At 36.8% G+C, this 26,544-nt stretch overlaps 1 protein-coding gene across 1 annotated transcript; it reads right to left on the bottom strand.

Annotated features, from left to right (window-relative positions):
- Nucleotides 1-707: 707 nt before the first annotated feature.
- Nucleotides 708-8,911, bottom strand: LOC105646304 (sec23/sec24 transport family protein). Its single transcript, XM_012232131.4, has 14 exons — nt 8,376-8,911; nt 8,110-8,175; nt 7,454-7,507; nt 7,182-7,354; nt 6,797-6,983; nt 6,500-6,645; nt 6,265-6,419; nt 5,992-6,073; nt 5,800-5,915; nt 3,656-3,754; nt 3,310-3,433; nt 2,544-2,821; nt 1,491-1,705; nt 708-1,414 (listed from the first exon to the last, which is right to left on the bottom strand). The coding sequence occupies exons 1-14, from the start codon at nt 8,701-8,703 to the stop codon at nt 1,203-1,205; spliced, it is 2,235 nt and encodes a 744-aa protein (XP_012087521.1). The 5' UTR covers nt 8,704-8,911; the 3' UTR covers nt 708-1,202.
- Between the last annotated feature and the right edge of the window lie 17,633 nt (nt 8,912-26,544).

Raw genomic sequence — 26,544 nt, 5'->3', positions numbered from 1 at the left:
TTAGAAAAGAAAACAAATAAATAAAATAAGTCATTGTGACCTGCAATTGAAGATGTGTATTGCAACCTCACAATTCTAAAAACCTTAGAACTAGAATCGAATCGCAACCCCCAGTTACAGTTCCAATTCTGGACGGGGCTCCAATTTTGCACGATTTCCATTTTCCAATTCTGGACGGGGCTCCCCCAGTTACAGTTCCAATTCTGGACGGGGCTCCAATTTTGCACGATTTCCATTTTCCAATTCTGGACGGGGCTCCTATTTTGCACGATTTCCATTCTGATTCTAACCGATTCCAAATTCCAAAAACCGGATTTTAGCAGCTGCTGTTCTTCATCGTAGTAAAACCTTATTTTGATGAAATATTGATCTTAGGCATTTTAGACAAACAAAACATCTCTCTCCTCACTATCATTTTCTTATTTTGATGAAATATTGATCTTAGGCATTTTAGACAAACAAAATATCTCTCTCCTAACTATCATTTTCTCGAAATATCAGTCTGGTTTAACATAACTAAAATATAGAAACAAAATAGTATATTTAAAAATCAAAGAGTCATAGTTGATTTTAACATAATATAGAGATAAGATTATAATTTTTCCATAACATATTGAAAGTGCGAATAAAATAACAAGTTTCTACAGTTCATTATTAGTAGTACAACTATATAAAACAAAGTTATTTAGCTGTTCGAAATGTAGCAATTTAGCAATAGAAAAAGCTCTTATCAAAACAGCAAGAGTACTCCCCACCAGTATCAATAACTGGCTCTAATTGAAGAACCCAAATTGAATACATAAAGAGGAAATGAACGAGGAAAAAAATTTCCAAAAAAAAAAAAAAAAGAAAAAGAAAAAAAATGATAAGTACCTAGGAAAGCAACTTTTAGTACAGTTTTATTAACATCTATCAAATATGCAACCAAAAACACACAGGCAAAATTTCCGATGCCTGCAACCTTAGCATACAGAGAGTAAACTATGTTCCTAGATCTAATCTGTATTAATGAGGAAGGGGGTTTCCAACTGATTTAAGTAGAAAGATTTTCAGAAAAGAAAAGAAAAAAAAAAAAAAAACACTTGGTCCCCAAAAATATAGGTTTGAACTACAGAGGCCGTTTTCTGTATTGATATTGGCTGTCTCTTACCCAGTTGAACCACCTGCAGTAAATGTGTGAGCTTAGCAGTTTTCTGGTCTTTTTATTTCATGTATTCCAACACGCTCTGGGTGATGTCCTCAAGGAAAGAAACAAAGCCCATTACACTTGTGAAGCCTTGACCATCAACATCTTGTTCCTCTATGAGGTAATTCTCAAAAACGGAGGCATCATCCTGCCCTCCCCGGATAAAAATCAATTTAGGAGTGATACACCTATCTTGCTTCAATTTGTTAATTGTACTTCTCAATAAACCTAGGAAGAAAACATGTCTTAGAAAGCACGTTTCTTCTGCATGCAAACAGTGTAACAAATGATAAAAACAACTTACAATCATGAGGTGGAGGGAAAGGAAGTGAGGGATCTGCTGTAGAAGAATAGAATACAATTAGAGTTGTAAATGCATCAAGGAAAAATATTGGACTGCCACTGGTAATCAGAGCAGCTCGGCTCAAAGAGTGGCGAGGATATGCTTGTTTATCAGGCGTAGAATATGACATTAATACTGGATATATGGCATGATGAAGGGAACTTGGTTCGAGAGCACTGCACCAAAATGAAAGGTTTCCATGGTTAGCTTCTCATAAAAAGAAAAGTACAACTAAGCACATGAAGGTAGTAGTTGCCTAAGTTCGTTACATATTTAAAAGTAACAATTAACAAAAGCCAGAGCAATAAAACTAATAACACCATATGGTTAATCTTGATAAACACATAATTGAATCACAATGGTTAGCAGTAAGATATTAAGATGATGATTTAAGGAACAAATATTTCATCAAACTGCCAACACATGCCAGAATGGGGGCACAAGTTGACATCACATAGGCCCATCAACTGTGCCAGTATGATAACACACCAAAGTGAAATATTGTATTGTATGCCTTCTTATTTTTGGACTTTGTGAGATGGGTAGGTGCATGAGAAGCTGGAATGTGTTTTTGTATAGACAGCCAACTGAGGCTAAGAGGTTATCCAGTAAAATATTTAAGATGATAAACACATAATTGAATCACAATGGTTAGCAGTAAGATATTAAGATGATGATTTAAGGAACAAATATTTCATCAAACTGCCAACACATGCCAGAATGGGGGCACAAGTTGACATCACATAGGCCCATCAACTGTGCCAGTATGATAACACACCAAAGTGAAATATTGTATTCTATGCCTTTTTATTTTTGGACTGTGTGAGATGGGTAGGTGCATGAGAAGCTGGAATGTGTTTTTGTATTGACAGCCAACTGAGGCTAAGAGGTTATCCAATAAAATATTTATTCTAGTCTCTCAACAAAAACTGTTGCTCAGTTTTCATTTTCAGTTCCAACATTGCAAATCAAAACACTGATTGTTCCAACAACAAATGTAAACATTAGATATACCTGAAAAGGCATTGTAGGTAGATTCGGTAGTCAGGATGAACACCTTCTTCATGGAAGCAGAGTAGAGGATTTCGAAGCAAAGCAAAAACTAGGCGAGGTAAGGGCTGTAGTTGTGGACATTGTGAGAATGCAACATCGATCTGACCATTCAGTGAAGTTCCATTCTTAAACTGAACAAGTTTATATGCGTCATTATACTGAGCAGCAAGTATTACGAGCCAATCATGAAGCAACATCCTGCCCTCCCTAACCCCTTGCTCCAGAGAGGCTAATATAACCTATAAAGTAAATGAATGCATAAACAATGTAATGAAATCTGATATGAGAATAATCAGGAAGAACTAATCCATGTTCACATTTGCCTTAATTAACGTTATAGTTAATAAACAAACAATTCTTTTAACAAGCAAGTCACTCTTAAGTAAAAACTTCATAAAAATCTTATTGTGCAGCGAATCATTTTCTGCCTACGAATCTAAAGTTCTCTTAGTGTGGTACTTGGTTGTAGGAATTATAATTAACTAGTGTTTTGGAGTGTTCCACACATCTACGTGCCTCTCATTTTAGAAATGATGAGAAACTTGGAAAGAATGGGAAAGTGTGTCCTCAGAAACTCAGAAAAATAATACCTTTGTACATTATTTAATTTTAAATTTAAATTGATCATAATTTTCCTTTTTTTATTAGCAGCCAGGTAGGCCACACAAAACATGCACTGGATCACTAATAGGGTCACAAATGTATTATTCAATGGAGGAGATAATACCTTGTGAACAAGTATTGATAGAACTGCTTCAGGATCGACACTGTCATAGATTTCATGAATATTTCGGGCAACTCCAAATTGCAAAGTTCGGATCCTCAATCGTCTTTGAAGGGAATGCTTGCCTCTTCATAAGCATACAGAAATTAAAATTTAGACCATAAACAATGAAAGGCAGTCAATTAGTAATGAAAAATTCTCTAGTGGATAGCATGTGTACAAGGCTCAGGAAAGTAACCGCACAGCCAACTGATACGCCTATCTGATAAATCATATATCTAAATCACACAACACTCTTGATCATTTATATCAAGTGAAATGACCAGTTAATGTATTAATTAAGTCGTACCCACTTGCGGAAACCAATCCTGGACTTGAAAGCTCTTCCGGGGGCACTACGACTGTGTACTGAAATGCAATTTGTACTACAGGTTGTTCTGATGCATATCTGCAAGCAATAAATACAACCTTTGATGTTACAGTTTGTAAATTATGTTCAAAAGAAGCTCCAACAACTTTTAACATATAAAAGAAATCAATTGTCAATTACCCCCTGACAGAAGGAAAGGTGACAAGGAGAGGGAAAATAGGAAAAATCATGTAGGAAAAGAAAAGGCTTCAGACCCATATCAAACTCTTCAAAAGATTGTCAGAATAAAAGGTTGAGAAAATGACACATTTTTGTTATACAATCAAATTAACTCCAAAAAATGTATTGCAAATTACAGCACTAAACAAATATATCAACCATTTGTGTTCATATTTACCAAACACAAATTAAGCATGCATAATTGTATTTGCAGAGAATTAAATCATCATATATAATTGAGGATCTTAGGCTCTGGTTATTTTCAAAAAAGTAACTTTTGAGATTTTTTCAAAGGAAAATGTTTCCCTTGGAAAATATTCTCTAAATAGCTCATTTTCTATTGGTTGGCAGTAACATTGAAAAGTAGTCTAAAAAAATTAAAAATTTTAATTTATAAGACTGTAAAATATCTTGAATTATTAAAACTTTTATTTTTAACATTTATTGTCAAATGTGAAGAAAAAAAAATAAAAATAATAAATTGTGGTAATTGCTGATAATTGGTGTTAGTGACCAGTGGTAGCTGGTGATAGGTGTTTATTAACGGTGATCGCTAGTTGTAACCACCAGTAATCAGTGGATTAAAAATTTATATTCAAGACTTTTCTTTTAGTTATAATAAGATTGTTAATGTTTGGAAAATATTTTTCTTACTTAAAAAAGAGGTTATTTTCTTTTTCAAATGGCTTATTTTCGCTTTGACTAATTTTCCAGAGCACCCCAAATATTAAAAACCCAAAAGATATTTTTTAGGAAAATATGTTCCGGAATCAAACAGAACCTTATGCTACAAAAAAAAAGGGGGATGTATTATATCTTTTCACAGTCAAAAATTCAGACTCTTTGCTCTTTCCTAACTGATAATTGATTGTAAAGCTTTACTGTGATAGATAAATCCAAAAAGACTAATCAGAGAATACATTGCTACGCTATACCTTTGAACCATGATCCTATCCATAGAAAAAGATCAAATATAAATATTGCAATTGTGAAAGGTAAGAATAAATAAAAGGTTAAATTTGGAATAGAAATGCCAACTAACAACTCAACTATTTATTTTAAAGTCAAATGTATTGGCTGTTTCTGACAAGTGTGGCTTAAGACTAAAAAGCAATTACTTTCTTTCTTTCTCTACTTTTTTTTCCTTTTATTTTTTTGACCAACAAAAAGGAGAAGAGGACAGAAGAAAGTACTCCTAAATTGCAGAATCAATAGATATCAGAAGCAACAGAAATATATACATAGTCCATTAAATTCTTGCAATAAAATTTTCAAATAAAAATACCAAAAATAAAGTAACATCAATAAAAGTAATTCGCATTGCTCACCCACTTCACCCTAACACAAGTAATGAAAAAAAAAAAAAAAAAAAAAAAAAAAGAAAGAAAAAAAAAAACTCCATTAGTGTCAGTTAAAACGTGGATTACCCCTCGTACTGCGTTTCCAAAACGTCATACTCAAACAAAAGACACACGCTTACTGAAACACGAAAATTAGCAAATTGAACGAATCAATTGTTATAGAATACTTAGAGTCAAAATTTTAATTAAATACCTCCAAATCTTAAACTTTTAAGTCTTCTAACTATAGTAGTTAGTCACTTAGCATATTTAATAGGTTTTAAAATGTACTAAATAGTTAAACATTTTTTATCCAATTTAATAAAATAAGCTTTCAATTATATTATTTATCATGCATATAATTCAAAGCGAATTTAATAAAGTTTTTTATTGTACTGCGTACCCACAAAGCGTACCTCATATAAATTACAAAGTGTCGTAACCCATACCCATAACTGTAGCGCATACTGCGGCGTACCCCGTTTTAAGTAACATGGAGTTCATCTCTTCAAATATTAAATTTTACCACATATCAAATGACATTTAGCTATATAAGGATTATACCTGGCAAAGCCATCTGTATTCGCAAAATCAAAATCATAAGCATATGTAGCATAAGAATCACAGCAAATAATATGCTGAACATTTTCGTACTGTGGGTCTGGGAAGAAATGACCATACTGCAACAAATAGTTTAAGAATATCAGAAATTTGGTACAACTTATTGAAATATTGAAGAAGATGACATGCACTTACAGAATGACCAGGCTTAAATTCCGAAGAGGTCCTCAATCGAAGTATACAACCAAAAGCATATGGTCGACTTAACATCCGATAGCTGCAATTGGTTCATTATAGAGAATTCATTTAATGTTAAACAATTGTATGCTTTACAGAAAGAAAAAATGCCTTAGCAAAAATGCATTAGCAATGCTTTCCCAACAATTTAAATTTTGATGCCATTTTCATTGACATGATACAATATAAAAGCCAATTGGAGCAACAATTGCAAATACATTAGATACTCACATGTCTTGAGGAAGTGTTGAGTCATCAGTATTTGAATGCAAGAACAATGAGCCTCCACTTTCAATACTGAGAAACTTAAGAGATGCTAAATCTGTATATTCATTTGTAACAGCAAATATGTCTACACAAACACCTGCTTGAACGGCGACAGCAGCCTGTAAAATAAATGTCAATGCACACATTTCCCAAAGCTTAACATTCAATATTAGTAAACAGAAGTTAGAAACCAAAATACCAGATCTTTATAGAAAGGTGTCTGCTCAGGAAGTAAAGCCCTGTCTGCATCCTCACCTTTACTCGCATATTGCTCACCATACCTCCTTGTGTCTAGTTGCCCAGCTCCATAATCAGGAGGACCAGACATGAAAGCAAAGACTCTAGCTGCAATTATACTTAATCAGCTGATGACATTTGCATATGTTCATATATATCAAAAGGGGAAAAAAAGCAATGGAAAAATAATTAACTAGCTGTTATTCATTTTCATTCTGCACATAAAAAAGCAATATGAGTTTCAAACTGAGTGACAGACCTAAAGCAAATGTGTTTCCATACTCTGATCCAAGGTACTTGAATAAGGCTTCCATTGCTACACCAAAACCTCGCCCGCCCATCAGAACACCATCTAGTCCTTGACCTGCACCAGTGGTTCTCTCCCATGCAGTTGTTGGCCTAAGCGTGTCAAGTGCAGCTGTAATACGGTCCTTACAAGTTTCCACCTGTAATAGGAACACTGAATACTCGTGACAAAATATTTAATTATAAAGCATGTAACTGACAACACAAATAAAAGATCCCTATCCAACTAAAATATGCATTGCAATGGACATCAAATTTTTATGTTTGCTCTTTAGCCTCACAAAAAAGAAATCTCATAAAAGATAATAAACCCCTAAAAAATCAATGGACTAACATACAGGGGCTAAGAACTGTAATAAAGGCATGACATCTTCAAGCTCGATCAGTAGGGTGCCCTCAGTATCAGGAGGAATAAACACATTCTTTACAACTGGAATAGGCCCTTGGACATCATACAACCCTATCTTGTGGCTGAAAGTTGCAAGTCCAAACAAAGAACCGGGAGCAAGAGCTACAATTAAAGGGAAACAAAGGTTGATGTTATAAATCCTTCCAGAAAGGAGTAATGGATCACTTTGATATAGAAATATGAAAATAAAAAGATTTCAACCTTCCAATGCTGCTTGCAGCGCACTTTTAGTAAGCTCCAAAAATTCCTCCGAAGCTGTAAATAAATCATACAAGCTTATTAAGCAGGTTCCAGATGCTTACAGCAAAAACATGAAAACATAAAAACCACACTAACTAACTGAAACTATTGTTAAATAAGAAAGAGCATGTATTACTTCTAGATATGAAATACTACTCATACATGCTCAAATGACAACATTAAATATTATCCTCTATTCTTAAACCTAGTAAAGTTCTACACTTTACAATTCAAAGCCATAATTTTTAAGCCTATCCCTCCTGAATAGTGCAAGATTGCTATAGCAATTTAAAATTTTCTTCTGATTTCCAGCATTTAGCAAAGATCAGAACACAAAAAAAAAGGGCAAGAAGAACCTAATGTAGTGGACCAGCGCATGTATAGCCCTTCCAGATGCCAAGATTATGTTAAATTGAGAATGTTGCATAATTCTTTTAACAGGCATTTAAGTTGTTTAAAAAACTTGTCAGTCTGCTTTTGATTCTAAATAATTACAATCACCATGGATCATTCTTCTGATTTATTCAAGTAAATAAATGAAAAAAATTGCATTAGCAAGCTATAATTACACCGAACTATAAGTTAAACCACTACAAAGCCAATCAGCAAAATCTTACACGATAAATCAATAGCAGCAACATAGACTGGACGAGCTTCCATCATTTCTTCCTCTGAACCCTCCACTACAGCACAATAGCGTTACAAGAAGTTAAAGAGAATTAATCAGCATGGTATTTTTGGATGCATAAAATTGAAGACAAGCAAGAAATCAAAATTCACAATCCACAAATACAACAATACATCTGGAAGACAGAAGATAACTTCCCTTATTTTATAGGCAATTAAAACATAGTGATGAACAAAAGACATTAAACTCACTTACTAGGCAACTCGAGATCGACAAACGACGACATCATTTCTGCACAAGACTGAGGGTGCGAGTAACGCGCAATGGCACGAGAGGTAAGGCCATTGAGGGTTCCACAGAGAGAGCAGGACCAGGCCCACTGTTCGAGCTCGCAAAAGGTGTTGAAGTAGGCGTAGCAATTCTCGCATCGAGGTAATAAATGACCGTCGGATCCATAAGTAGGCGACTGGCTGTTCTCGTCCTTGGAAGCGAATGGCGTAACGGTGACTCCCCATGGGAGACCTGATGACTCCTGCGCGTCTTGGTCCATCGGGAACCGGGACACGGTTGCTCGAACCGCCATAGTTCTTCGTTTCTTCTTCTTGTTTTTTTTCCCCCTTTCCCCTTCGCTTTTTCTTTTGGTTTCTCGGGAAACAAACGGAGACGCAATGAGGAGGGAGCCGTCGAAGAATTCTCCGCAGAGTGGCCTAGAGAGAGCTCGAGGATCTACGTGGGAAGGACCAGTGGGGTTATGCCACGTCGGAAAAAGTCCGCGAGCGTGGCATAGATGTTCTTTGCTGGCTTGCGTTCCTTTGTTACCAAACACATAAATCGAGTGCTTTTAAGCAAAAATGGTGTGTTGTTCTTGATTTTCATTTTGATCCGTTAAATATTTCAACTTATAAAATTATATTTATTAAATAATTTAATTGATATATTAAATACTTCAATTTATAAAATTAAATTGGTTAAATATTTATTGAATCGTTAAAAAATATGAAATTTATTATTTTAGAAGTTATAATAACCACATATCATATTAATATTTTACATATAAACCAAAAACGTCAAAAATTTATTAGTTCTAGTGTGACGAGGTGTGAGATTATTGCAAAGAGAGAAGTTGAGGGTGCCATAGGGTTGATTTTAAAATTCAAGGTGCCACAAAGTTTTTCTGTTAAACTTGAGGAGTTATGATGCGGAGCAACTTACACTTCAATATAAGGAAGATTTGGATCGCTGCAAACCCAAGAAGAAGGGGTACGGGCCGTGCCATATCCAGCATGCCCGTGCCAGCCTCTAGAAGTCCAGGACGCGAGACACGCCCGAGCTTAAGAAGCACAGACACACCCATGTCACAGCCAGCCTGCCCGTGCTAGCCTCTAGAAGTCTAAGCACGCCCGTGCCATGTCAAGCACACTCATACCGACGAGTCTAGTTACATTTTGAATGTCGGCACACCGTGTCATGCCAAGCACGCACGTGCTAGCCTCTAGAAGTCCAAGCATGCCCATGTCATGTCAAGCACACTCGTGACCATTCTGCGTATAAATAGGTTATTTGTATTAAGAGCACATTCATTATTCTTTGATCATTATTCTTATTCAATAAACTTCCTTGAGAGTTTAATACTCTAATTCTTTCGTCAGATCAAACGTCATTGATCAAAACTATTGATAAAGTATAAACGTTATTCCCATTCACGTGACCATTCTGCGTCAGTTGATATCAGAGCCGAAAGGCGAAGCATCTCCATGGCCGATAATCATGAGACACAACTCACAGCCATAGAGGCGAAGTTCAAGGAGTTAATCAAACAGATTAGAGAGTTGACTCTCACCATTCAACAAGGCAATCCACAACCTGCAGCTGCAACAACAGTTCTGAATCAGCATCAACTAGATTATGCAAGACGCCAAAATAGTTTTGATGGAGGCCGAGATTAGAGGCAATGGTGGCAATTTTCATGAAGGATACAAGATAAAGGTAGACCTTCAACCCTGCTCAGGATCACTAGATATAGAAAGCACTCTTGACTGGCTAGCGGAGGTCGAACGATTCTTTGAGGTCATGAATGTTAAGGATGAACAAAAGGTTTCCATTATGGCGTATAAACTGAAAGGAGGTGCAGCAGCATGATGACATTCTGTTCCAAACAAACGCCATCATCGAAAGATTGAACCTGTGCGAGATTGGATCTTAATGAAACAGATGATTGAGCAGCGTTTTCTCCCTAGTGATCACTCCCAAATCCTGTATAATAGGTACCATGACTATTTCTAGGGAAATCAAAAGGTAGATAAGTATATAGAAGAATTCTTGAGATTATAGGCTCGATGTGACAATTGTGAGACTGAATCGCAGCAAGTGGCTCATTATCAGAGGGGAATGAATCATGACATAATGTGTATGATGGGTGTAGCTGCAATTTTCACTTTGGCAGATGCAATTGAGATGGCCAAAAGTACGAAAGATAGAATTAATTGGCAACTTCGATAACCATCTAATCATAACCAGAATTTCTGGCAACCTTATTCATCCGAAAATCAATAGTTCAATCAAAATTCTGGTAGGCAGAATTCAAGGGCAGCAAGTGCTGCTACTAAGCAGAACTTACCGCAGATCCCAAGAGAGGAAAATAAAGACTCCTAAGGAAAGGCTCCCATGGCAGACAAAAACAATAAGTCGAATCCTTATCAAAAGCCAATTGGAGATTATTGTTATCGTTGTAGAAAACAGGGGCATACATCTAATATATGTCTAGAACGTAGGAGGGCTAATGATGGGCATTGACAGGTGAATGTAGTAGATGAGGTGACTGAGGTTGAAGAGGTAGAAGACGAAGATGATGGATCCATGGCTGGTTATGAAGATGGAAAAGTTACATATGTTGTTCAGAAAATTTTGTGTTCTCCAAAACAAGAAAGCGAAACTCAACAAAGAAAAATTTTCCAAGCTAAATGTTGGGTTCATGAAGCGGTGTGCCGACTCATTATCGACAGTTGCAATTATGAAAGTTTGATAGCCAAGCAGCTGGTTGAAAAGCTAAAGTTACCCATAGAATCACATCCTTCGTCGTACAAGGTAGGGTGGATTAAAGAGGGTCCAATAATTGAAGTAAACTGGATTTGCAAGGTTCCTATATCAATGGGAAAGTCGTACTCAGACTCTGTTAGTTGTGATGTGTTGGATATGGATGCTTGTGGAGTATTGTTAGGACATCCATGGCAGTTTGATGTAGATGCATTGCATAAGAGAAGAGAGAATTCATACCTGTTCACTTGGAAAAACAAGAAAATCATTGTCTTACCTTCTGGATCTTCTGCCAAAGATTTTAAAATGGAGGGTAAATCCATAGTAGCTGTTTATTCCAATGTGCATGAATTATCTGGTGCAATTGAGAAGTCCGGAGGTGCGTTGGCATTACTGATCAAACCAGAGACCAGCTCTAATGAAGAGGCACTAGTACTCCCACCAGTTAAGGAGTTGTTAGATCAGTTTCATGCCATAGTTGAAGAACCATCTACACTTTCACCTTTGCGGGACATTCAATATCAGATTGATTTTATCCCTGGATTGAAGATACCAAACCTGCCCCATTATAAGATGAATCCAAAAGAGAGCCAGATCCTTCAAGAACAGGTAGAATAATTATTGAAGAAGGGACATATCTGGGAGAGCATTAGTCCTTGTGGGGTTCCTGCTTTATTAGTACCAAAGAAGGATAGGACTTGGAGAATGTGCGTGGATAGTAGAGCTGTCAATAAGATCACGGTGCAATATCGATTTCCTATTCCTCTTCTGGAGGACATATTGGACCAATTGTCAGGGTCTATAATATTTTCCAAAATAGATCTCCACAGCGGGTATCATCAAATCAGGATCAAGGAGGGAGATGAATGGAAAACCGCATTTAAGATTGAGGAGGGGTTATACGAGTGGTTAGTTATGCTGTTTGGGTTGACTTATGCACTAAGCACATTCATGCAACTTATGACTCAGGTTTTGCGCCCTTTCTTATGCAAATTTGTGGTTGTTTATTTTGATGACATTTTAATTTTCAATCGCAGTGAGGAAGAACACCTTCAGCACCTTCAACAGGTGTTGGATGCTTTACAGAAAAATGAGTTATAGATCAACCTTAAGAAGTGCAGTTTTATGACCGAGCGGATTCTATTTCTTGGCTGTATTGTTAGCTCGGAAGGAATTTATGTTGATGACAGAAAGATTGAGGCCATTCGAAATTGGCCTATTCCCAAGAACATCACTGAAGTTAGCAGCTTTCATGGTCTCGCTACTTTCTATAGGCAGTTCATCAGGAACTTTAGCAGCATCATCGCTACCATCATCGATTGTTTGAAGAAGGTTAGAGTTCATCAATTTTTGTGGACAGAAGCTACAAATAAAAGCTTTAAAGAGATCAAATATAAGCTTACTTCCGCCCCTATTCTTACTTTACCTGACTTTGATAAATTGTTTGAGGTAGATTGTGATGCTTGTGGGATTGGAATTGGTGGTGTTTTCTCTCAATCTGGAAAGCCTATTGCATTCTTTAGTGAGAAATTGAATGAAGTTAGACAGAGGTGGTCTACCTATGAGCAAGAGTTATATGCAGTTTTTTGAGCTTTCAAGACTTGGGAACATTATTTATTAGGGTGTGAGTTCATTATTTACACTGATCATCAGGTTTAACTCATTTTCAAACTCAAAAGAAAGTGAACAAGATGCATGCGCGTTGGGCAAAATATCTTGGTGCTTTCCATAATGTCATTAAGCACAAATCAGGTACTTGTAACACAATAGCGGATGCTTTGAGCAGAAGAGCAGCCTTGTTGATTACAATTAGGCAAGTGATTGTGGGGTTCAAATTTCTTAAAGATCTATATGCCTCGAATGAAGATTTTGCTGACATATGGGCAAAAATAGATGCTAAACAGCCTACCGACGGTTTCTTGTTCATGACGGATATTTATTCAAGGAAAACAGGCTGTGCATCCCTCGGTCTTTCCTCTGGGAAAAGTTAATCTGAGAAACCCATAGTGGAGGATTGAGTGGACACCTAGGGTGAGACAAGACTATTGCGAGGTTAGAAGCTCATTTCTATTGGCCACAATTAAAGAAGGAAGCAGGGAAGCTAGTCCAGAAATGCTCAATTTGCCAGACACAAAAGGGCCATTCTCAAAACACTAGTCTTTACCCTTCGTTGACTGTACCGGAACAACCTTGAGAGGATTTATCTATGGATTTTGTGTTGGGTTTACCACGAACTCAATGCGGAGCTGACTCTATTTTTGTAGTTGTAGACAGGTTCTCCAAGATGGCACACTTTATCCCTTGCAAACAAACTAATGATGCCTCACATATAACAATGTTATTTTTCCAGGAGATTGTTCGGTTGCATGGCATTCCCAAAACCATCACATCTGACCGAGACACAAAGTTTCTGGCTCTTATTTGGATAACTTTGTGGAAAAGATTCAACACTTAACTTCACTACAACAGTACCGCTCACCCCCAAACTGATGGACAAACTGAAGTGCTGAACTAGACTCTTGGTAATCTCCTTAGGTGCATTTGCAGTGAGAAGAAGAAGATGTGGGATCTTGCTCTTGCCCAAGCGGAATTTGCTTACAACAGTGCTATCCATAGCTCTACCAAGATGTCACCTTTTGCAATTGTTTACCAGAAGGTACCAGCCCATAATCTTGATCTCCTTTCCCTTCCAGCAGGTGTAGAGAAGAGTATTGCAGCTAATAACTTAGCAACTGAGCATGTGGAAGTATTCAAGTAAGTGCAGCAATTCATCACTGCTGCCAATGAAAAATATAAAGCTGCAATTGATAAACAACAGCATTATAAATCTTTCACTGTGGGTGATTAGGTTATGACCTATCTTTGCAAGGAGCATGGCGTAGGACAATAGAAGCTTGATTAAAAAAAGATTGGGCCATTTCAAGTACTTAAGAAGATTAATGATAATGCCTATATGCTTGACCTTCTCGAAGACATGAAGATTTCCAATTCAATGTCACGGATTTATTCCCTTTCTATCCTAATGATGATCACTCGAGGTTGAGTTCTTTTGAAGTGGAGGGGATGGATCCGGAGCAACTTGCACTTCAATATATGGAAGATTTGGATCGTTGCAAACCCAAGAAGAAGGGGCACGGCCGTGCCATATTCAGCACGCCTGTCCCAGCCTCTAGAAGTCTAGGATGCGAGACACACCCAAGCTTAAGAAGCACAGACACGCCCGTGTCACAGCCAGCCTGCCCGTGCTAGCCTCTGGAAGTCCAAGCACGCCCGTGCCATGTCAAGTACGCCCGTGCCGATGAGTCCAGTTACGTTTCGAGTGTCGGTAACCCCGTGTCATGCCAAGCACACCCATGCTAGCCTCTGGAAGTCCAAGCATACCCATGTCATACCAAGCACGCCCATGCCACCGACCTTGCTAGGGTTTGCCCAGTTACGACTTTTATGTCATTTTTTTAGGGTTTTATTTGATTAGCCTAAACCTATAAATAGGTTATTTGTATTAAGAGCACATTCATTATTCTTTGATCATTATTCTTATTCAATAAACTTCCTTGAGAGTTTAATTCTCTAATTCTTTCGTCAGATCAAACGTCATTAATCAAAACTTCTGACAGAGTATAAACATTATTCCCATTCACGTGACCGTTCTGCGTCAAGTTAAATTATGTATTCATCCATTTATAACTGAACACTACTATTTGGCTCACTGTGATCCAAGATAATGGCATCTAGATTGATAAATAATTTTGGATAGTTTTTGGAGAGATAAATGGGAGAGGAAAAGGATTTAGTTTTGGATGGAATGTAACTTATTAAATGTTATTATATAAAAAAAAATCAGTAATACTTTTTCCACAGCTAATAATTGATAATTGAGTTGTTCCCTAATGTAATGAGCTGCATGCATATTACCAATCAAAAATTGAGTTGAGCATATGATGAGAGAAGATGGTTTAGGATTTATGCATGGCATATTAATGTAGTGTAGCGCCATGCTAGAGTGATTGAGGTAGCAAAGAAATTGCATGCTTATTGATGATTATATCATGTGGTAAATGTATATCCATTAATCATATCAATGTTAGGGCTTAATTTTAGATTAGATTAGCACCTAAATTGTCTATATCTAATTGCTTAAAGCACAAAAAGAGTTCCAATAGGGATAACTGAACAACAAGAATAACAAACATTCTAGTAAAAATGGGCTCCAAAAGAGAGAGGTAGCAGTAAAAGCATACATTTACTTGAATTATTTATTAGGCATCGAGAAGCATGATTATTGCCCCCATGGATAGATTTCAATGCATAGGGCATTTTGATAATTTACCATGTCTAAAGACTGTATTTTATTAACACAATGCGTTTTATGTTAATATATCATGCATATGTCTTGTGTTAAATTCTAGCCATTGGACGAGAAAATACTAATTAAATCTACATAATTTTATAATAAAGACAAAATAGAGAAAAAAAATAAATAAATGCACTACAAGATAAAATTGGTGTGTGCACCAAGATTTCCTTTACCCATTAATTTTTAACTAAGAACCTAATACACTATCCATCATAATGGAAGGATAACAATTCAAAAACATGCTTTTACACACAAGTTAAAACACAAGAACTGATTACTATTCTCTCATCCATTCTATTAACCAAAAGTCTAAAGAAAACACACTCTCATCTCACACCACTCCCCACACCCATCAATACTTCTCCTCTCCTTTGTTTTTCCCTCTTTTCTTTCTTTCTTCTTCTTGTTTCTTCTTTTCTCAACTTCAGCGAACGCATCTCTCCATAAGCTCCATGAAAACTTCAGTTTTCTTCACAAGAATTAAGTATACTGGAGAACTAAGACCTTAGATCACATATTTGGAGTTTGTTTTCCAAAATTCAAGCATTAATTAAAGATGAGTTTAATTCCTCTCTTAAAAGCTTTCTTTGTCTTTCTCTCTCATCTAAAACCTTCTTGTCTTTTAAATCCATGGCTAATCTTGCATTCTCCATGACATTTGCATCATTTTTATATGTTCATTTTTCGTTCTTACTTTTTAAAGCTCTTATTTTCCCTTGATTTAGATGGAGACACCTCCAAATCCAAGGGAAAAGAGAAGTTGGAGCATAGCTTGTGGATTTTCTAGCTTTTTAATCAAGATTTGTGTTTATTTTTCCTTTTCTAGATATATTTAAGTATTTTGCATGATTTCTTGCTCTTCTTAGTTCAAAACTTGTTTTTTATACTTTGTATGAGTTATTCCCATGCAAAGTTACTTAATTTATGCAAGATATGAGTTTGTGTGCTTTTGTGTATGGAAACTCCATGAGGCCGAAACACTTAAGCTTCATTTTGTGATTTTTAGCTTGGTTTTCCTTGATATAAAGTATCAATCTCTTAATTTATGGGTTAATATTTATGTTTATGCATTAAGTGTAAATTTTTGGAATTTTTCTGGTGTTGAACATGGTTAGCCGAACCTCCTAGTAAAGTAGTTTATGTTTATGTGTTAGTTTTCTTAGAGAAATTTTGTAAAAAACTGCTCTAATTTTCTATAAGTAAATAATCTTTTAGTTTTCAATAGAAATTTTGGAGAATATACATATTCATTATGAAAGATGCAAAATAATTTTCTGTTTCGAAAAAAATAAGGAATGCATTCATTTGTAAAAAATAAAAAATCATTTCTCATTTGGAAAATTAGAGAACGTGTTAATTTATTAAAGAAAAACAAACTATTTTCTAAAATTTTAAATTAACACATATTAACATCAAAAGAAAAAGACCGATATTAATAATTCAATTGATGAAAATATATCTAACTTAAAAATATCTTTAAAAATTTAATTAGAGAAGATAATATATTTTACTAACTCACTTAAATAGATAATTATTTATATTGCAATATAAAATATAATTTAAGAAATAATTAAAAAATATTTCATTTCATCAAAATATATATTCTAATGTCTATTATCACAATCATTCCATATTTGATTTACAATGATATCACTAATTATTCTCATTTGCATTTGTTTATACTTTTATTGTACCCCAAGACTTGCTTCTTCCTACACATTAAATCCTTCTCTATAATATAATATGATTAATTCATCAGTTTTATCTTCCATTTTGATAAAATTATACAACACATATACAATATAGTTTCATATTCAAATATGTCAATTTGGAAACTGTAAAACTCTCAAAATTCAAGAAAATAGGAGAATTATGAATTAGTTCCCTTTTTATGCTTAATTTTGGATATATATTGGAGTAAAGATGATTATACTTGGATAAGGATTGTGAGAATCCTATTATTTATTAGTTAGAGCTTGTTTAGAAATCTAATATTCTTTATAAATTATTCTTTTATATATTTTATTATTGTATATTATCAGTAGTCCCCCCCTTGGTTATTTGGTCATTTATGTCCAAAGGAGATGTTAATCATTACATGCGTACTATTTGTGTGTTTTATTTGAGTTTTGTTGTGTGTGTTTTTTTTATTTATTATTTGTTTTAAATTGTCGTTGTTGCCTTTTGAATATGAAGGTTCTTGTCTGCACCTATCAGCTCAAAAAGGGGCTTTATTTGAGGAGATCGAGGCGATGGTTCGTCTGCCAAAAGGTACTTCAAGAGTCATTTTATTAAATGAGGGTGACTTTTTAGTATCTCACCCCTCTATATATAGAGTGGTTGCCTTCTATTTGCTTTATCCCTACAATTTTGAGTATCAAAGCATCTCTGTCAAAGAATTTTCTCTCTTTAGTTTTTCTCGCTTAAGTAAGTTTTATATTTTCTGCACTTTTTTCTTTTTATTTGCTAGGATCATAGGTTCATCTAGTGACGAGGACATTCAAGTTTTAATTGATCAATCCGAGGATGAGAATGCCGAAGCTATTGATTCTGGGGTGGACGAAGTCAAAGGTAGGAAAGAGAAAATTAGGATCGCCGACGTTCCTTCCGACATTGATGAAGGCGAGCTTCTAGACATATGTTCAATGTATGATGTTACGCCAGAGTATAAGTTAGTAAGGCCTTCAGATTATATGAGAGTAAACGAGTTGCTGGACAACGAATCTATCATGTTATACAAAGAAAGTTTCTGATCTAGAATTCGATTTCCTTTGCCTGAGCCTGTGAAGTCATTTTTTAATTACTATAACATCACCATTAGTCAACTTCATCCTAATGGTTTGAGGTTGTTATGTGGCACAGCAGAGTTAGCTCGCTGTGATAGGACAACCCTAACGGCTTGGGGGGTTTGGGAACTTTATAATTTATATGTCCAAACCAATGAAGACCACTATTTCCATCAGGCACGAAATAATTGCAGAGTTTTCTCTAAACGATTGAAGATTTCCTCTTTAAAGAATTGGAAATCGAAGTATTTTATTGTTTGGTGCTCGAGTGGGTACAGAATATATACCTAACCAATGGTCTGATGACCCACTTCGTCATCTTCCTGCTTTGCCCACCCCTGAAGATTGACAGTGTGTGGAGTTAATAAAGGCTAGGGGATTGAGATTGGTGAACCTAAGGCAGGTGATTGCCAAGGGTTATCTGATCTATTCCCCTAGTGGGCCGGTGACCTAATCCTTCGCCTTTTGGCAAGCTTCACTTTTAGTTGTCTATGCATTGGTTCCTTGTACTAACATTCTTTAATTTTTTTTCTCCTTTTTTTTTGTGTAGAAATGGCTCCTAAGAAGGCGAGGTTCTCAAAGCTATCCAAAAGTGGCCAAGGCTATGAAGAAAAAGGTCGAGGAGGAGAGTTCAGACAAGGAAATGCCCTTGGTGGTACTTAATCCTCCATCGATTGATGCTAGCACTACTTTAGAAATTGCTCCGGCCGAGCATATGCCTTCGAGCCCCTCTATCGAGCCTAGTAGAAAACGTCCTCAGGAGGTGATATTTCTAGTTCCTCCTCCTTTACCTTTTAAGGCTAACGATGCTCTAGACATTCGAGCCTATTTCCTGAGAAAATACGGGCCAAACTACAGCCTCCAAAATGATCAGCCGAGCCATGAGATGTCCCAGCACTGCCTTTTTCCTATTGATGTCAACTAGTATGAATGTCTTGATGACCTAGTGAGGAGGAACCTTGCTAATTAAGGTCTTTTTCAGGCAATAAATGCCAACAATCTCATTTATGCTCGTATAACTAAGTTAAAAGTTGCATAGACCACTATGGAGGTAAAGAAGGTTAAGCTGGAAGAGGCCCTGAAGGGCATGGATGCTGCATTAAAAGATTAGGAGTCTCAATATAAAGTTGAGATTGATGCTTGTAGTGCCGAGCTTAAGGAGCTTCAAAGGGAGAACTGATCTCAAGCTGAGAAGATTAAGCTCCTTGAGGATAAGAACTAAGAACTTTAGGATGAGCTTAGAGAACTTTGCGATCAGGAGCGCTCGGTGGCAGAGGACTTGGCTAGAGTTTGCTTGAGTCTTAGGGTTAAGATTATAGTTGAACTTAAGGCTCGATATCCGGAGAGGGACTGGGGTTAGTTAACTAAGTATATCCTGATGAGGATGAAGAGGAGGATGAACTAGCTGGAGATGAGCTTGAATTGGGTGATTCGCCCTCTTCTACCCAAGTGACCCAAGATCCCTCGACAGACGTTGAGATTGACAAGCAGGCGGATATCGAGGCCCCTTCCAATGTTCATGGGGTTCCTCCTGAGGAAACAGATTAGTTTTGTTAGGGAAATGTATTTTTGTAACTCTTTGTACTTATTGGAAAAACCTTTTTTAACATTTCCTAACTTATTTAATGAAGAATTTCTTCTTTTTTTATCTCTTCTGTGTGTCTATTTATGTATTTTTTTTAAGTATTAATACTCTTCTTTTGAGCCGAGATGTCGATTTGCCATATGAGTGTGAACTTTGTTTGAGTTGTTTCAGGCAAGCATTTTAAGTTTATATGTTTTTGTCCAAACCGGTGGATTGCTTAAATCCGAACTAATGGACTGTTTAAGTCCTAATTGGAGGACTACTTAAGTCTTATCTAGAGGATTGCTTGAGTCCAATCTAGAGGACTACTTAAATTCGATTTTAGAGGACTACTTAAGTCCGAACTAAAGGACTGCTTAAGTCCAAATTGAAGGACTGCTTAAGTCCGAACTGATGGACTGCTTAAGCCTAAATTGATGGCGAGCAAGTAAGTAAAAGAATATTGAAATATTTTTCTAAGTAAGATCTTTCAAGAAAAACTTAATATATCATGCCTTTCTAATCTTTATGAAACATAATATATTAAGTGAAAAAGACTTAAGATCTTCTTTCATCCTAACACTACCTTACACATTATTGAATGGAAATACAATATGCTTTCTTTAAGTTGTTTGCATTCCATGTTCGAGGTAGTGCAACTCCATTAACCTTTTTGAGCTTGTATGTACTTAGACTCAGCTTTGTGATTTCATATGGGCCTTCCTAATTTTGCCCCAGCTTGCCTACTCCCGCCGAGCCTTTCGCTATCTCAGCTTCTTGCCATACTTTATCTCCCTCTCTCAATTGCCTGCCTTGAACTTGCCTATTGAAGTATCTTTGCATCCTTTGTCTATAAGCCTTGGCTCGGACTGCTGCATTTCTCTAAGCTCTTCTACGAAGTCTAGGTTGATTTTCAAACTTTCATTGTTACTGTCTTCCTCATGTTCAATAGTTCTTTTACTGGGGATGCCTATCTCTACCGGTACTACTGCTTCGATCCCATATACGAGAGAAAAGGGGGTTTGACTTGTTGCTTGCCGAGATATGGTCCTGTATGCCCAAAGTACACTATTTAGTTGCTCTCCCCAGTTAGCTTTTTCTCCATCTAACCTCTCCTTTAGCCCTTGTAGTGTGATTTTATTTGTGACTTCGGTAAGGCCATTAGTTTGGGGATGGGCTACCGAAGTGAAGTGAAGTTCAATGTGCCAATCTTCGCAAAAAGATCTAAAAGCTTATGAGTCGAATTGCTTATCGTTGTCAGTGACAATTTTATGAGGTATGCCATACCTGAATATTACATTGTTCCTAAAGAAGTTGATAATCCGAGCTGGGGTAATGGTGCTGAGGGCCTTGGCTTCATCCCACTAAGATGTCTATCCCCCATTGAGTAAAAGGCCAAGCCGAGCCTAATGGTCATAGCTTCGAGGAGGGTTTCCTGGGTACACAATCATATTTTTGGCAAATAACGCAGTGGCGAACATCTTTTTTCATTGTTGGCTACTAATACCCTAAAAGTAGTATCTTCCTCAGCATCAGATCTGAGCCTTTATGAGCCCCACTTCGGAGGACTTTACTAGTGTAATAACCAGGACGGATGCGATTATGCTTTCGGTAGCAGCTAAGTATAGGTATAGAGGTTCATCTCTTTTGGGTATACTCAGGAGAGGAGCTGAAGATAGGAACTCCTTTATCTTGTCAAAAGCCAGCTGACACCTGTCACTCCACTAAAAATTCTTCAATTTTTTCAGGGATTGGTAGAAGGACATGCATCTCTTAGTTGAGCATGAGATGAAACGTCCCAAGGCTGTGATTCGGCCGTTCAGCTGCAGTACCGTTTGGATACTGGTTGGGGCTTACATGTCTAAGATTGCCTTGATCTTCTTAGAGTTCGCTTTCATTCCCCACTGTGATATCATAAAACCCAAAAACTTGCATGCTTTTACCCCAAATGTACACTTATTTAGGTTTAGTTTCATATTGAACTTGTTTAAGATTTCAAATGCCTCTTTCAAGTCCTTGGGATGATTTGCAGCCTGAGTACTTTTAATGATCATGTCATTTACATATACCTCTATCGTTTGCCCTATCTGGTGTTGGAACATGTTGTTGACTAATCTATAGTATGTGGCTCCTGTGGTTTTTAATTCAAAAGGCATCACCTGATAGCAATAAATATCCTTGTCTATAATGAAGCCCGTGTTCTCTTCATCTAGCTTGTTCATTCTTATTTGGTGGTATCCAGTAGATGCATTCACAAAACTATATATCTCATAGCTAGCTGTTGAGTCTACTAATTGATCTTTAAGTAAAGGGTAAGAGTCCTTAGGGCATGCTTTGTTCAAGTTAATGAAGTCTACACACAATCTCCATTTGTCATTGGGCTTAGGTACCAGAACCATGTTCGCCAACCAATCTGGGTAGTTGACTTCTTTTATAAACCCAGCCTACAACAATTTGTCCACTTCGGCCGCTATGGCTTGTTGCCTTTCAGACCCATGGCTTCGCTTCTTTTGTTTAACAAGTTTGTAGTTTGGATAAATGCTAAGCCTATGAGATATGATGTTGGAGTTAATCCCAACTATATCTCCAGCAGTCCAGGCAAAGCTACTGAGATTATCTTGTAATAACTCTTTCACACTACATTGTACTTTCGCGGATAGCTCGGCTTCTAAGGTTAAATGTTTCTCTGGCTCTATCTCCCACTTAACAAGCTTGCCTACAGGTGATAGGCGTGGATCTGAGGTGTTTTTGGGTATATCAAAGGGTTGATGCTCATCTTGCACTGTGCTTGTTTCCTCATTTGGCATCCACATAATGGGCAAGACGAGAGGTATCCCTTTTAGTGCTACCATGTATGCTTTTCGAGCTATCTTTTGATCCCCTTCACAGTAACAACTTCATCATTATCACAGTAAAATTTTAGAGTGAGATACCTGTTGCACGTGACTGCTCCCAACTCATATAGGGTGGGCCTGTCTAATATGGCATTATATGGAAAGTGTATGTCCGGTACCATGAAATCTAACTTGAATCTTCTTGAGATGCCTTTGGTTATGACCTCTATAGTTATATTTATAGATCCAGCTACTTGGACTGGTTTACCTGCTAAACCGATTAAAGGGGTTCGGACTGGCTTTAGCTTTGCTTGATCTAGCTTCAAGCCTTCAAAGACCTCTATGGTCAATAAGTGGACTAAACTACCATCGTCCACTAGGATTCTTTTTACCAAGAAGTTTTTGAGAACTCATTTTATTAAGAGATAGGTTGTCTCATGTTTAGCCTTTGTTGAGGTAGGATAGAATAGACTTCTCAGAATCTCCTTTTTCTAGCTGAGTTGCTACCACCTCCTAAGGATCCATCAAAGATGGTGTGGGTTATGCCTAAAGTATTGCACTGCCTCGCTTATTTTTCTTTCTCTTCAGTTTCCTTCCGAACTCTCCCCATAAATTCTTTTAGTTCGCCTCTCTATATGAGGTGTTCGATCTCGTTCTTTAATTGCCAACAGGCTTTAGTCACATGACCAACGTCCCTATGAAATTCACAATACTTTTTCTTATCTCGATAATTCGAGGTGTCTTCCTTCATATTCCTGAGATAGTTGAGTTTAACCTTGTTTCCATGGTCTCTTACCCAAGATAGTATTTACAAGCGTGGCCTGTTCAAAGGGGTGAATTCTTGGTCTTGCTATGCTCTATCATCTTTTGAGTAAGGTGTTCTTACTGTATAACTAGTTCGCAGGTATCGGAAAGGCGATCTTTTTTTGGGTGATCGTCTCCTTATTGGAGAGGGTTGTCTTTTGTTTGTGGATTTTCTTCCTTAGGTGATCTTCAATGTTGAGCTTCATAAGCCCTGTCTAGCTTTGTGTATTTATGGGCTCAGGCCATGAGTTCAGTAAAGGTGAAGGGAGGATCTATACTCAGACTCTCAAATAGTTTGTTGTATTTGCAATTCTTCGCCATATCACTGATTGCCACTTCATCATTCAAATTTTCTACCTACATTGCCATTCTCAAGAATCTGGAGACGTATTGTCTCAAGGCTCCCCATCCTCCCTTTTTAAATCTACCAGGTCAGATGAGATTTTCTTGGATGGCACACTCGTTATGAACCAAGCTTGGAACGTTGTAGCTAGTTGTGAGAATGATTGGACGGATCCCGTTTTGAGGGTCTGATTCCACTCATGAGCTACTCCTTTCAGTGTGATTGGAAACACCTTGCACATAAGGTTTTCATAGTTGGTTTGTAAGTACATTATGGTTTGAAAGTTCGTCAAGTGACTACAAGGATTGGTAGATCCGTCATAAGGTTGAAAGGTTGGGATTTTGAACTTTGGGGGGAAAGTTGCACCCAGGATGTTGGTTGACAAAGGTGAGTCCTACTGAAGACCATAGTCCCTTACCTCTCTTATTTCTCTGCACTCTCTAACCAATTCTTTGATAACGTTTTGGAGATTGACATTATCCATAACTAGCTTTATATGGCTCAGCTCTTGAGTATAGGGAGCGGCCATGCTAAGGTTTGCCTCTGATTCAGCTTCATAGAGTTATTCAGATGCTGGGTGACTTGGTCGCTTAGGTGATGGTGGAGGCGCGCCATGTTCTTTATGATGTTGATTCGTTGTGCACCTAAGGGCATTTGTTCGCCACCTTGATTAGGGGTTTCGAGTAGACTGGGGGGAATCACTTTTTTATTTCACTAAAGAAAAATGGAACAGGCTTGGTTGATTTTATTCAATAAATTGGTTTTCTTTATTAAACCCATTCATTGATCCTCGGAAAAAGGTTCTCTTACTTTAGTAAGAGTTTTATTTTGGAGTCGCTGTAGACACTTAAAATTTGCTCGTGAAAGGTTCAGTGATGATACATTGTTTTTTGTATAAAATTGGATCGGGATTCTCAATCACCCCAGTTTTCAGACCAATGGTCCATGGCTGAGATTATCCATGTGTTTAGCCATTTTACTTTTTCAGGATACCGAGCGTTTCGCGATGACTGGCCCAGAAAGCGCGTGGGGCTTGCCTGGCACACTTTCCAATGCACCGCCTCATTTTGTGTGCCATCCGGTTCGTTTTAAGAAAAGTGGGTCGGGTCCGGCTGCGAGGCCAAATAGTGGCATTTTTGCCATGTTAGCCCTAAATGGGGCCACCCTACCAAAGATCTAAATGAAACTTATGTTAACCTTGGATCCAAATTGAGATCTTCTTGCTCAATCAATCTAAAACCCCCTTAGATCAATCAAAAGTTCTAAAAACACATACTCTAATCTTGAATCTCTGACTATTGGATCAAGAACCAAGTGTTTTGGGTTTCTTCATCCATTTTTGATCAAATCTTCAAAGAAATCTTCAAAGGTAGTTTCTAAGAACCTAATCCTATTCATACACCTTTTTCTTTCTTTTTTTTTCAGTGTTTTGAACACCTCTTTTGGCTTTGGTTGAGAGGGAAACTGAGGATCGACCAATAAAGGGACTTTGTGCCGCTGTGGCACACTACCTAAGCCAGTGGCGCAAGCCACACACCACATGCGCCAAAATGCCCTGTTTTTGCCCTGTACATTCCAAAAGCCTTCCTGGTCTGGGAAATGCCCTGCACCACTATGTGTGGCGTTCACACACCATAGCTCCCTGTAGAGCAAGCCCCTTCAATTCAAAGGCTTTAAATGTATAAAAATTCAATAAATGTCCTGATTCAAAGATCCAGTGGCCAAGCTCCGACTTTAAAGGGTCTGTGATGTGTTTTAAGCCACATATGGATCAAATAAACAATAAGAACCAAATTGAGAGCCATGATTGGTGAATTTGTTCATCATCCTTGATGAACATCAAGAACATGAGCTTAAATCTTGGTTAACTATTCAATTTCTTGTCTTTTAATTAATGTTCTTTACATTACAAGAACTTTATTATTCTGCCATTTAATTTTATGCTCTTTAATTTATTGCCTTTATAATTGTTTTTGTGCTAACCCCTTTATTTATTAAATCTTGTACCTCTAACATGCATCATATATTCATTTTGTGAATACGGGAGTGTTGGTGGTTGGGAATGTATGTTCTATTGTTTTGTAAATATTGTTTGTCTTTGTGTAAATGTTGTTTGTTTGGATCTTTCATTTCTTGTTGTGTTTTAATGTTCATTATTGCAAAATGTGATGAGATCTTAAGGGATATCAATTAAAAATTATATGTAATAATTAATTAGGTTTGGGAAATTTGGAGGAGTGAGGGTAGATTGTACATTAGGAAGGGTTGTACTCTTTTCTCCTCTCCCTTTCTTTGTGGATGTTTGCTTTATGCTCTATGTATGAGATTATTTGCTTAAATGACATGTTTTCCAAAAATTGTATTGAAACCATTCTACATCTTAATTAAGAGTTATCTTATTATTAATCATTGTGAATTAATGGACAATAAAGGAGGCCGTTTTTATCGGCAAAATGGGTGTCTAATACCTTCCCATTTCGTACCTAACTCCCGGACCCGATCTCTAGTTTAAAACCGAATTAGTTGATTCCAAAGAATCGACTAATTTGAGGATTTTCCTAATAAGGGTGGCTTCTCCAAAAAAATAAAACTCTTATCAAAGCAATAGAACATTTTTTTGAGGATTAAATGGGTTTAATAAAAGAAAACTATTTTTACTAAATAAAAGCAATCAAGCCCGTTCGATTAGGTTCTTTCCAAAAA

The sequence above is a fragment of the Jatropha curcas genome, chromosome 1 (assembly GCF_041381405.1).
Source record: "Jatropha curcas cultivar XTBG-Jc1 chromosome 1, XTBG_Jcur_1.0, whole genome shotgun sequence".
Classification (NCBI taxonomy): domain Eukaryota; kingdom Viridiplantae; phylum Streptophyta; class Magnoliopsida; order Malpighiales; family Euphorbiaceae; genus Jatropha; species Jatropha curcas.
Note: the sequence above shows the minus strand (reverse complement) of the source record. Positions and strands in the feature narration are given on the sequence as shown.